Source organism: Typha angustifolia, chromosome 5 (assembly GCF_048772165.1).
Source record: "Typha angustifolia cultivar Huaian chromosome 5, ASM4877216v1, whole genome shotgun sequence".
In the NCBI taxonomy this organism is placed as follows: domain Eukaryota; kingdom Viridiplantae; phylum Streptophyta; class Magnoliopsida; order Poales; family Typhaceae; genus Typha; species Typha angustifolia.
This window is the reverse complement of record NC_133243.1, coordinates 4,603,986-4,616,470: the sequence shown is the minus strand read 5'-3', so window position 1 is coordinate 4,616,470 and position 12,485 is coordinate 4,603,986. Positions and strand designations below refer to the sequence as shown.

Sequence of the window (12,485 nt, the reverse complement as noted above, 5' to 3'; positions counted from 1 at the left end):
CCTCTCTTTCTTTTCTTCAATCTCTTTCTCTATCTGTCTCTCTCTCCTTCAATCTTTGCTGCAGTAACAGAGAGTGAGATAAAGAAATGAGAGAGAGAGTGGAGAGTGTGTGTGTGTGTGTGTGTGAGAGAGAGAGAGAGAGAGGAAGAGATTGAGAGGGAAAGAAAAGAAATGAAAAAAAAATTGGAGAAAAAAGAACTACCTTGCAATAGTAAGAGAGAGGGAGGAAGAGAGAGATTGAGAGGGAAAGAGAGAGAGAAAGAGGAGGGAGAGAAAAGAAATTAAAAAAATAAAATTTGCCTTGTGGCAATAAAAGAGAGAGAGAGAAGGTAGAGAGAAGAAAAGAAAGAAAATTAGAAAAAAAATCTGCCTTGACAATAATATAGAAAGGGAGGAAAAAAGAGAGAATTTGGTATTTATCAAAGTTTTGAATAAGTTAATATATTTTTAGTTTTTAGACTTCATATGTAAATAAATTTTATTTTCTTATCATTTTCTAAATTTGTAGAAATTTTCTCATATTTTTAAATAATATTTAGAATTTATATGATTAAAAAATAGTCTGATCCGATACGGGCAACCGATACAACCGATACGTATCATTTTTTTTAATAGCCAATCTTGATCCCAATATCAAGTTTTGGAATCTTAATTTAAACCTAGTCAAACTAGAAATCATATCTTCCCTAAAATTTCATCTCTTATCCCTATAGCCATGCCCATGTCCATTAAAAGTATACGAGAGAGTATCAAAATACCCCCCTGGTATCAGTGTCAATAACTAGCATGATATGTATCATTCAACGCCGATAGGCATAGCAATTTATATTTGTGTTGACCATCAAATCTTTGAACCCCTTAAAATTTGCAATATAACTGCATGCCCCAAGTATACATACTATTATCATGATGGGCACAGCAATCCATGTTTGTGTTGACTATCAGATCTTTTGAACCCCTTAAAATTTGCAGTAGTAACTGCACACCCAAGTACACATACTATTATCATGATGATATGTTACTTCGAGGTATAGAAAGTTGTTCTGGAAGCACATCTTTTAGATTTTATTGTACCAAGAAATAAAATAACACCAATTATATGCAGAGACCGAGCAAAGTAGTTACAAGCCATACCCATCGTCAAGAGAACCAGTCCTATAATATCCATCTGATGATGCAGGCCCACCAAAGCGATTATCAACTCTCAATGATCTAGTCCTCCTAGATAGAGGTTGTGTACTGCTTACAGAGTATCCAGGGGCAGCAGCAATTGGTACATCATCCCCCTCTAGCATGGCAAAGGTAGTTGAGCTGTAGAGAGTCATAAGCTTGGGGCAATATCACCAATGATAGTAACTATAATTCACATATAGAAGAGTGACAAGAGATCTACAGTGATCATTTAACAAAGCTTATTGAGGAAACAAAGACACTAGGCAGTTAGCAGCAGTTAAACACAAAAGAGTAACTCAGAATGCATGCATATCATTGTAATCTGTAAGCATGTATCTTTTTTGTGATATGTTGTGCTCAAATATTTAAAGAACATGAAATATAGGTTTAAATCAAGGCAAACAATATCCTATTACAATTTAAGAAACCATACCTGTATTCACCCTTATTATAAAGATGACTATGTAGCTCTTCCAAAATCTTATAGAACAGTATCCCACGCAACTTTGTTAGCTCCGATCGAACATCTTGAAGAGCACCAACCTTAAAATTATACTAGCATGTGAATGACAATTATCTGATTCCAGAGCAAAATATAATAGAATTTACAAAAATAGCATACAAAAGAAATACAAAATTATCAAATGATGAAAGAAACAAATATGCCGCCGCAAGGTTCAGCATTAAGCCTTTGTTTTTATTGGTTATAGATGACTTAACTAACAGATATTAAAAATGGTTTCCATCAGGATATGATAATATTGTTTCAATCAATCTACGTTAGATTTACAGAGAAGAAAATTAATATCTAAAGTTTCCAAATAAGTTAGCTTAAAAATGATAATTTAGAATGCAGTTTTAGTAATTGAGGCACCAAAGAAGTAATCAAGATTGTGATGTAGGAATTAATGCTCTATTGAATGCAATTTGGGTTCTTCATATTCAATTCAATCGAACTGGTGATGCAATTAGCTCAATTGGATTCGACATTGGTTCAATTGAGTCGCTTTGTGTCAACCCAGTTTCATTTTATTTTGATTTTGTTCAATTTTGATCTAGTATGAGACTGAGTGTTACTGTAGACTCATGATTAATCATCAAGAGCATTAACAACAGCATTATCATCATAATCTAAGCATTCAGCAATTCAATTAGACCAAAACAGGAAGTTAATAAGCCTACAGAGAAATAACAAAGATAATACAAACCAGCTGTGAAATTTCATTTTTCATGTTTCTACATTTGTCTAAACTCTAAATGTATCTATTTGTCCACATCTTTAGACAAACAGGTCTTGTGCTTCCCGCATGCAGCGAACTTGCCATGATGACCTTATACCAGGATAGCTGGACTATCAACCGACTATCTCCTTCCACCCTCACACATTGATTGGTAGGGTTTAGGGTTTAGGGTTTAGGGTTTAGGGTTTAGGGTTTAGGGTTCTAACTGTATTAAGCCAACAATAACTTATTCACTTCGGAAACACTTTCCAAGCTCACAAATTACTCAGATAAAGTGTGAAAGAGAAGAAAAAGGCTAGGTCTACAAGATTTTTGAAGAGGAGCTTAGGATGAGTTTTAATCAATACAAAAACCAGAAATAAGTTGCCACAGATCACAAGTGTTTTCATTCTTTTGACTAGAAGAATAGAAACTAATAAATGTATCTTTCATGTACTACACAGAAATTTGAGAAATTTTGAACTAAAATTTCAGGTAAGATAAGGAAATTAAACTTTCGCTAACTTTTCAGCCAAACCTTTCGAAATCAAAAGGTGCTAGGCTTAACGAAGTGAAACAATTTTATTGAAGATAGTGTTGCTCCATCCCTTAAATTGATCATTTTTCAATGTCCTCTAATTGAAGTGAAATTTCTGATCAAATTACAAAAGATAAAAAAGAAATTCTTAACCAAAATACGGAAAAAAAATCCAAACCAAGACATTCAAGTAAAATTGGTGACTACTGAAGAGCTGCAGATATCCGTTTAATAGTTCATCATTGGATGATAGGTATATAGAAAGAAAAAGAAAAAAAAAAGCAATAATATGAATCTATATTTTTGTTTTACGAAACATATATTTATTTGATGTATTTCATAATTCATCATCAGGACATGCATTGAAAACCTTTTGCAAATGTATATCAAACAATCCTAAATAGTGCTACATAAGTTTGTGTCATCCCATGTAAATTTTGATTTTCCAGAGATCTAGAGAATAGAGAATAGACTAAAGTTAACAAAGAATTTCCTGTTATTATTTAAGTATTATACTATTAACATTAGACCAAGCACACGAGAATTCTTCAGAAATGTCTTACAGAAGTTCTAACAGCATAATAAAGTACCATATTAGCAATCCTTTTACCTATAATTCTTCTTTCTTAGTTCTTTTTTTAAGAATAGGATCATGTGTTGTAAACCTAAGTTCTAACACAATCTGGGTAGGCATACTTCCTACTCTGCTTTTTATAGTTTACGTGGCATACCAACTCTGCTTTGCTGTCTGTTAAATTTTCTGCATATGTTTACTAGAAACAAAGTGTTTAAAAAATGGACCAAAAGTTTACTGATGACAGATCTATAGTGTTAACTGTTTAACTGTAGTGTGATTTGTTTCCAAAGCATGAAAAGAAATAATTTTAAACTAATATTTTACTTCATGAGGTGACAATTGCAACCTTCAAGTTACCAGATCTGTGGCATACGCTTCAAATTACAGCAAACACTATAAACTTGTAAGATGTGCGAACATATCTCAAGGTAATCTCCATAAATTTGTACAAAGTCAATTAGAAAAATAAATTCCTATTTGTGTTTTAAGATATTGAACCGAGACATAGTTTTGGCATAATTTTTTATGTCATCTGTTTAATAATTTCGGCAGCGTCTTAAAAGAAATATAAAGAAGCAAGCCTAACTTAAGTCTTAGACTAACACATTTTGAAATCTTGATGCCAAGAAATTGATTGTTCAGGACCAACCGCTTGAAGGCCTTCTCGCTCTAACATCAACATTGACTGAACATGCAATTGAACTGCGGCATACAATTGTTTTTCTGCAATCAGCTTCTCAATGCGAGCAGGCACCTGTTAGGAAATGTGAAGTTAGAGACAATCCTACATGTAATATCACATTATTGTATTCAGTTTGAAATTTTGAATTAATGAAAAACATGTATGAAATGTCCCAAGTGCTACATGATAGCATGGATAACGGACATGTTTTTGGAACTAATAGAGGAACATTAAAATGTTTTTCTTGAATAATAGGAACATAATTTATTCATTCTGTTTTATTAGGTATGACCTCCATGTAGAGCTACATCTGCTATTATAGCAAACCGTGAGAGAAAATGTGCAACCCGGAAGAATGAAGAGCTGAATTACCATGTCGTTTCTGTGACTGACAAATGTTTGACACCAGCCCTCATCAAACACTCTTGGGAGATGTGTATGATGCTCGATAGAGGTATATGATAATTTAAAAATAAACTTCAGACACACTATGGACATGGAAATTAGTAGGCACGGATTATTGGCCAGGTTTCAATATGATTAGTAGCTCAACTAGTAAGAAAGATTGATTGACTAAAATTAACAAATCTGAAGCACATAACTATTAAGGATTCTTTTGCATGCATACCCTTAAAAAATCTCTTATTTGCTTGTATGGCCCTCTAAAATTAATATTTATATGTATAACCCCTCAGAACATATGTAATTTGCATATACATCCCAGTATTCCGAAAATTGGTTTTGGCAGCCCGTGGCAGGGCAACGCTCTGGCCGCCTTGCGCCGACATAAGCCAGTCCCTCTCTCTCTCTCTCTCTCTCTCTCTCTCTCTCTCTCTCTCTCTCTCTCTCTCTCTCTCTCGCTAGCGGAGGCGGCAAGCGACAGTATTAAGCGAAGGTGTCGAACAATGCCAGCAAGTAAGGCTCGAAGGCAACAAGAGGCGGCTACAAGCGAACGCAACGAGCGACGGTGGCAAGCGAATGCGTCGAGCGACGAACAATGATTTTGTTGAATTCATGGATTGCCTCATCTCCTCCTCTTCTTCTTTTTCTTCTTCTTTTCTCTCTCTAACATTGGACCCACCAACTTCTTTTCTCTGTCTTCTTTCTCTGTGCTTTCTGGTGGTAAAGAGCCCAGTTGCTCTCACGTTAACATTGGAAACCACCAACTATTAATGCATTTCAATATTATTTTAGATTGTGATAATTTATTATTAAGATATTAATGAAATATGTATACATACTTGCGAGTTATAAATTTGTAATCTATTATTTTTATGCTTATGAATTGCACTATTAAAACTTTATAAATGCTATATTAGTATAATATATATATATATATATAATTTAGAAAAAATAATTATTTTCTATATATTAAAATCCCCCTAGGTGCTAGGTGGTGGGCTGATCACCTACAACCCGTGGCCGCCTTTCAATACACTAAGATATCCTCCCGGATACTTTTCAAGTTAACTCTCAATGATTTAATAGAAAATAGACAAAGTTAAGAGAAATATGTGAAAAGTATAATAAGTATATTTTTGCCTTTTTATATTTAAATTGTTCAAATTTTAATGGTTAGTTAACTCTAAGAGGTATCTATATAAAAATTAAGGGTTTTACAAGGTATACATGCAAAAACAATGTGTTAAGAGAAATATATAAATAATCACTTTCAAAGAGGCATACAAACAAATAAAGGATTTTTGAAGGATATATATACAAAAGAAATAGACAAGTGGCTTAAAGATTTCTGAAGTTGACCTTTGTTCCTGTAAGGTGCTTGGCACCTCTCTAGAGGGTTGAGATCAAGTCAACAAACAGTCATTAGGCCTAATCTATTGATCCTCTAGTTGGCTTCCTGTTTGGCACATGACCATGCATTTGTCTTTACATGTATATAAGAATATTTTAGGGGTTATGGAAGCTGACAAAAAGTTCAACAACTTAACAATATTGGCCTACTGGTACTAGATTGGAGACGGGAATTAAAAATTTAATGTGGTAAAGGAAGTAGGAATCAGAAGCATGGTCCCTTGGATAAAAGATCCTAATTAATAATTACAATTCTGAAACATATTAGCATTTTCCTGTTGTCTAGAAAGTGCAAGGGGCACACAACATAAACAAAACAAAATTTCACATCAGACTACAGTAAGAGAAAATGCTCGGGTCATGAACTGAGAACAGCAACTTATTAAAAACTTTTGTGAGCTTCTGTTTTTGAAGCATCGGAATTGTCCACAACATGATGAAATAAAATATACACACCTTGGCTATGCCTTCAATTTGATCCAGCAGAGAGAGTATATGTCTTAGTGTAAGAGATCGATACCACAATTGACGCAACTGCTTATTACGGGAGCCGAGAAGTTTCTTTGCTTCCGCCATGTCAACCTTTAACACAGATATGCTTTCAGCTGATTCACTAAATAATCGCAGGATCTGAAGAGGGGAAAAGAGAAGCAAAGTCATGTTAACTGCTATCTTTAGTATCCACCAGTCCACTATAAGATAGTCAAAAGGTAAACACTAACTTGAGAGTAGTTTTGAATTGCTTTGTTGAAACCATGATGATATGCATGTACAACTTCATCAACAACATCCTCAATGAGATCACTCTGTTCCTTCAAGAACTGGATTTCGCCTTCACGGTCTTTTGACGTCAATATGTGGACAACATGAGGTAAAGAATCAAAGCGTGCAGCTGCCCAACTATCATCTATTCTAGAGAGCCCTTCTCTTAAGTACTGCAGAAAACATATGAAAAGAATATTCCAAAATCAGGAAAAATACGATAACCAGAAAAGGTGCAAATGATAGTGATCTATAAATATTGCCAATGCAGAAGCTCTAAAACAAAATTTTGAACTAGCCACGACGGAAGTTGCAAAACAAATCTTTGGTAATAGATGGAAGTGGAAACATAGAAACTGCATCATAAACTAGGTATACCGAACTCCATATTGAACTGCATAGAAAGGTATACTAATGACTTTAATAACCTGCAATGGAATCCTAGATTTTCTATATTAGGTCCTCTTTTTTGCCTTTTGTGCTATCATTCTAGTCAAGGATAGCCATGCTGATGAGAAAATGGCACCTGGCACAGGATGTGCCACTAGCACAGGGTCGTGTCAACCTGTGCCACACAAATATTGTTTAAAAAACTCCCGCTTTAATGCCTATGCTACCACCTTAGATAAAATATAACTAGCCTCCATTTAGGTCCCGCCTAGGTGACCCACCTTAGCATCTTATATTATATTTTAACATGTAGATTGACTCTAAAATTCAAAATTTTTGTATATGTTGATGATTTAGTGGATTATTTTAGCTTGCTATAGTTCTTATGAAGAATGCATTAGTATACAGTTTAGATTGTAGGTATTAATTTTAACTTCTTCGCTAACAATTACTTCTTCTTTTTTAACCATCTTGAATTCTTAGCGCTCGTCTAGGCACCCGCTTAGCGCCTAGGCACAACATAATAACCTATTAGCCCATCTACCACCTACAGTCTTTTAAAATCGTAATGCGACATAAGTTGGGTGTCAGGTCCCAAACTCGTTAAGGGCTAGTTAAAGAGAGAAGAAAGTTGAACTAAGCAAAGAAGAAAGAAAGGAGAAGTAGAAGAGATTAAGGAGGAATTTAAGATTCCTTCTTCAAATCTCATCAAAAGGTAAATTTTTATTGTATTCTCTTAAGTATTTCTTTTGTTTTACCCTTTAAAAGTTAATTTGGGATATACAAATAATAGATCTAGCATTTTGTTACTAGATTTATGAAAAATAAAATATAAGAATCAAAGAAAATTTTTCATTTTCCCCAAATTTTGCTCCAAATTTTAAAAATCCAAAATTAATATATCAAATATATTCAAATTAGGTCAAAATTGGTATAATATATTAGATTAACTCCATATGAATTATTTTTGATGGTAAGCCTGCAACATGTTACAAGCTTAAGGCTTATAAGCCCGCAACTATTAAAATTGTTTTTTTCAAGTACAGGCTTGAGGACTTACATACTTACGTCTGCAACCGCAATCACTAAGGACCCCTTTTTTGCAAGCTTGCATAGCTACAAGCCAGCAAGTACGGCTTTTCTTTTCTTTTCTTTTCTTTTTTGGTCTTGTGGGCTTACAATTGCTTGCGCACTAAAGCCAGCAACCACCTTATAAGATATCACGAACTTATTAAGTTTTAAATTTTTTTTGGAGAGGAATATGTTTATTTTAGAGGAAAATTGAGAATATATGAGAGAGGATTTCAAATAGGATTGTCATTATTATTTTGATATGACATGCAAAAGTGAAAAATCATTTTTTTAGGAAATATTGAGGATTTGTCATATAAATAGTATCAAAATATTGTTATTAAATTTCTAAAATGTAAATGCTAGTCATTTCAAGGGTATATTTGTAAGTTGAGATTAGACTCTTTTTATTTTTCTCTCCTTCTCACCTTTTGAACTTGGTTAGGAAAAAGTTGGTCTTGGTTTACCAAACATGATTAGTGGTCCCTAATCAAGCTCAAGGAAATTGTTTAGTCTCAAACTAAACGGGAGCTAAAGTCTTTTCTGTTTAGGGTTTAGCGTTTTACTTGCCATAGAAACACTTCTATCTTCATGCCTTCTCAGTCTATACGAGTTACGATCAAATAAATTATAAGAAACAATTTTCATGCAACTAGAAACCTATGAAGTTATCGAAAGAATGATCATAAAAGAAAAACCAATAGGTAATAAGATCTTAAAACACATAGAAGCTAATTCTTTAGAGTTATCTTAACATAAATTTGTTAAAAGCATAGATCTCAGTTTCAGCCAATCCTGATTTGGGCCGAAACCAGCCGGTTGGCTGATTTCGGCGCTGCTGCAAAAAGAGAGAGAGAGAGAGAGAGAAAGATAGCTGCTGAGAGAGAGAGGGGGATATAGCAGACTAACGATTAGACGGATAAGGAGGAAAAGAGATTTTTAAGCTTTATTTATGAGTAATTATTATTTTCTTATAATTTTTTCTAAATTTTTAGAAATTTCTCAATATTTTTAAATAATATTTAGAACTTTATTTAATCAAAATAGTTTAATCCGATACAAATGGCCAATACGTATCGTTTTGCTAAACAGCCAATCCGATCTCGATACCGATTTTCGAAACCTTGGTTAAAAGCTTAACATCAAGGATCTATGATCTCCAATATTCTAGACATAAAAGAACAAATTGATAATGTCTCATCAAACAAAGGTGTGTAAGCTAGAGAAATAATTCCTAGAATCAAGAAGATTACCCAACATAAGATTGCAACTATTTGAACTCATTATGGTTATAGCATCTTATGAAAGAAATAAAGATAAAGAAGAAACGAAAAGGGTATCAATGGCAAGTAGAGATTGGTATCTCCCAGGGCTTCATTTAATCTATGCTAATTTATCATACATTCACTTGTCAAAAAAGATGATGAATAAGAATGATCCAATGTGATTCATTAAAGAATCTTTTCTTGGTGAAGGATTATTAACATATTATGTAGAATTTTTAGTGTAAATCACTCATTTCAAACACCCTATAAGGGAGAACTCAAAAGGGAATTTCTCAAATTTGACGGTATAAGATAGATAATAATGCTCAATATAGAAATTAAAGCTTTTGAATCCATTTCTTTCAATATAAAGGCACTCCAAATATATAGTTCTTCATAAGTAATCTGAAAAAATTTAAATCATAAGAAATAAGTAGAAAATTTATAATTTTCATGTCTAATAAACTAATACTATTAAACCTTGTGGATTTGCAACTAATAGGTATATTTGAATTCACAGCAATGCTTTGAAGCATCATTAATTTTTGGCATGGCTTGGTATCAGCCATAAACGATCCAAAATGGGGGTTAAGACCAAGATGTCCCTTTACTTTTCGGCCCAATATAGGTCGTATCATCATATTGACCAATGTTGGAGCTGATACATACAAACAAAATTCTGAATTCTTTTTTTTTCTCTGTATGGGCTAGATGTGAATTAGATCATAAGTTTGGACCCAACCTAAATCTAATTTGGGATATTAATTATCAATGTCCTAAGCCCCCTGTTTTACATGCTCTCTCCTTCTTTTTTCTTCTCTTTATGTGCTTCTCTTTCTCCGGTGATAGATTCAGCCAATCTAAGTCACATCTAGCATGGTGTAGCTCTACGGAGGTGGTTGCCAATGAAATTTCCTTTTTGTTGCTTCTTTTTCTCTCCTTAGTCTTTCCCTTTTCCTTTTCCTTTTACCAACTCTTTCAATCACCTACGTTCTCATAGATCTGCAGGAGAGCGCTCTATTCAAAGCTTCATCAAAGGTTGCAGGACATTCGCATGTAGAGGTGGTTTCCAACCATCTCTTTCTCAAAGGTAATTGCTAGCTTCCTCTTACAAAGTGGCTTCTAACCTCTTTTGTCCTCAAGCAACATTGAGGAGAACAGTTACTTACTAGACCCACCCAAGTTCGACATTGTTCTTAGTATTTTCACTCTTCATACTATGTTGCTACTAATTTATGTGAATAATCTAAATTTCTTGTTTTTTTTTCTGCTATATTTATATTTCTAAACTATCTATTTCATATCATTTTTAGAAGTGAGACAATTTAATATTTAATTTAAAGTTGAAACAACTGAGATACAGTCAATAAAGATGATACATATAGTTTCTTTTTCTTTTTCTTTTTCTTTTCCTTTTTTTGAGGACCAAGACCAATATATACAATCTTGAATTTAATAGGCTTTATCCTATATTTTCATTCTAGGTGAAGAATATGTAGTTGTATGTCCTTTGTTTATTATAACAGACAAAATATACTCAAGATGTGCCTATAGATATATAAACATACACAGTGAGTTTGTTGCATCATTGATTGAACTAGCAGAATAAAAGGGTATAGCATTCATTGGGTTACAAAGAGATCCAATACAAGATCATAAAGCATTACATATTCTCCAGAATTTAACCAATTTGGAGATGAGCCACAAGCCACATAAAGCAGTAAATGCATTCAGTCAGGCATGTAGCATAGCTATTGTTAAGCAACATTAACCTCAAGGAATAATGTTCACCATGAATAAAGTTCCTAATTATGTCACATTTCATGTAACAGCACTACAAATCAAACTAACACAGTATTATTGGTGTCTCTGTAATTATTTATTCAGAATGCTAGCATATCATTGGAATACACTACATCATATATGTCATCTGGGTAGCACATGAGCGATCGCATTTACCAAAGGAACTAACTAGACCACATCAAACTCCTACTCCCTGTTCAAATTACTCAAGAATGCCTGTAGCACATTAAGTTTTTATCTCAACCAGTTAAAGTTCAACGTATAAATTCCAGCACGTTAACCACACCAAACAATGGTTTTGAAAAGATATATGTATATCAACAATTAGAAACAATTCTAAAAATGACTAGGGAAGCAAAGCTCAAGTGATGGGTCAGAGATCATGTTCGAGGGATAACAGACTTCTATATTTCCTAATACATAGCAGTTAATGATATCCACTGCAGGAATTGCACGAAAGACCTAGTAGCACATATGAGTCAAGACCTCAAATTAATCAAATAATGGCTATTATTTCTTTCGCACTTCCATATCTTCCACGATGATATTATTATATACCACCTCAAAATCGAGATTTTGACTCGAACTTTACTGAGCTCATCGCTACCTCGGCAAACGAAAAGAAAGATCCAAGAACTTACAGACTTATCCGCAGGAATCGGCAGCCCGTCAAAGATCCCTCTGTTCCTTCCGGAGCTCATCGTGGCATCCAATCTGAGACAAAAATTAGAGATCTGAGACGGAGATCGAGATCCCGAGGACTGGATCCGAGGAAACGAGAACGGAGTTGGAGAATTCAGGGGTTAGGAGGACCTCCGGATCTATTCGAGGACCAGCGAGCTCATCGACGGGAATAGCTGGGTTTGGATTGGAGGTATCGAGATCGGACGGGGGATTTTGTTCTTCAACCCTTTGGGGGAGACTCGGGGAAGCCGGAGATTTGAATAGGTGCAGGAGGACGATGTCACGATGGAAGGGGAAGAACGCTGAGTCCAGCTGGACCCTGGGAAGAGATGATCATATCACGGGCCAGGCTGGCTTCGGGCCGGGCTGAAATAGACTAGCCCATAGGGTTTCAGACTCGAGCCGAGGATTCGGGCTAGAATGCGGGTCGGGCTTTCGGGCATAGAAACGGGTCGGGTTTGTGGATTCGGGCTAGAATGCGGGTCGGGCTTTCAGGCATGGAAACGGG

General features: G+C 34.6%; 1 protein-coding gene across 1 annotated transcript in view; it reads right to left on the bottom strand.

Moving 5' to 3' along the window:
* The window catches only part of LOC140759987 (exocyst complex component SEC8), a 51,649-nt gene extending 39,367 nt beyond the window's left edge, over positions 1-12,282 (bottom strand). The window contains exons 1-7 of the mRNA XM_073096739.1: positions 12,107-12,282; positions 11,935-12,007; positions 6,725-6,937; positions 6,459-6,632; positions 4,158-4,262; positions 1,607-1,716; positions 1,135-1,311 (exon numbers count right to left, since the gene is read on the bottom strand). Of these exons, the coding sequence (XP_072952840.1) occupies positions 1,135-1,311; positions 1,607-1,716; positions 4,158-4,262; positions 6,459-6,632; positions 6,725-6,937; positions 11,935-11,994 (839 nt within the window). The 5' untranslated portion in view covers positions 11,995-12,007; positions 12,107-12,282. The remainder of the gene's footprint in view (positions 1-1,134; positions 1,312-1,606; positions 1,717-4,157; positions 4,263-6,458; positions 6,633-6,724; positions 6,938-11,934; positions 12,008-12,106) is intronic.
* Between the last annotated feature and the right edge of the window lie 203 nt (positions 12,283-12,485).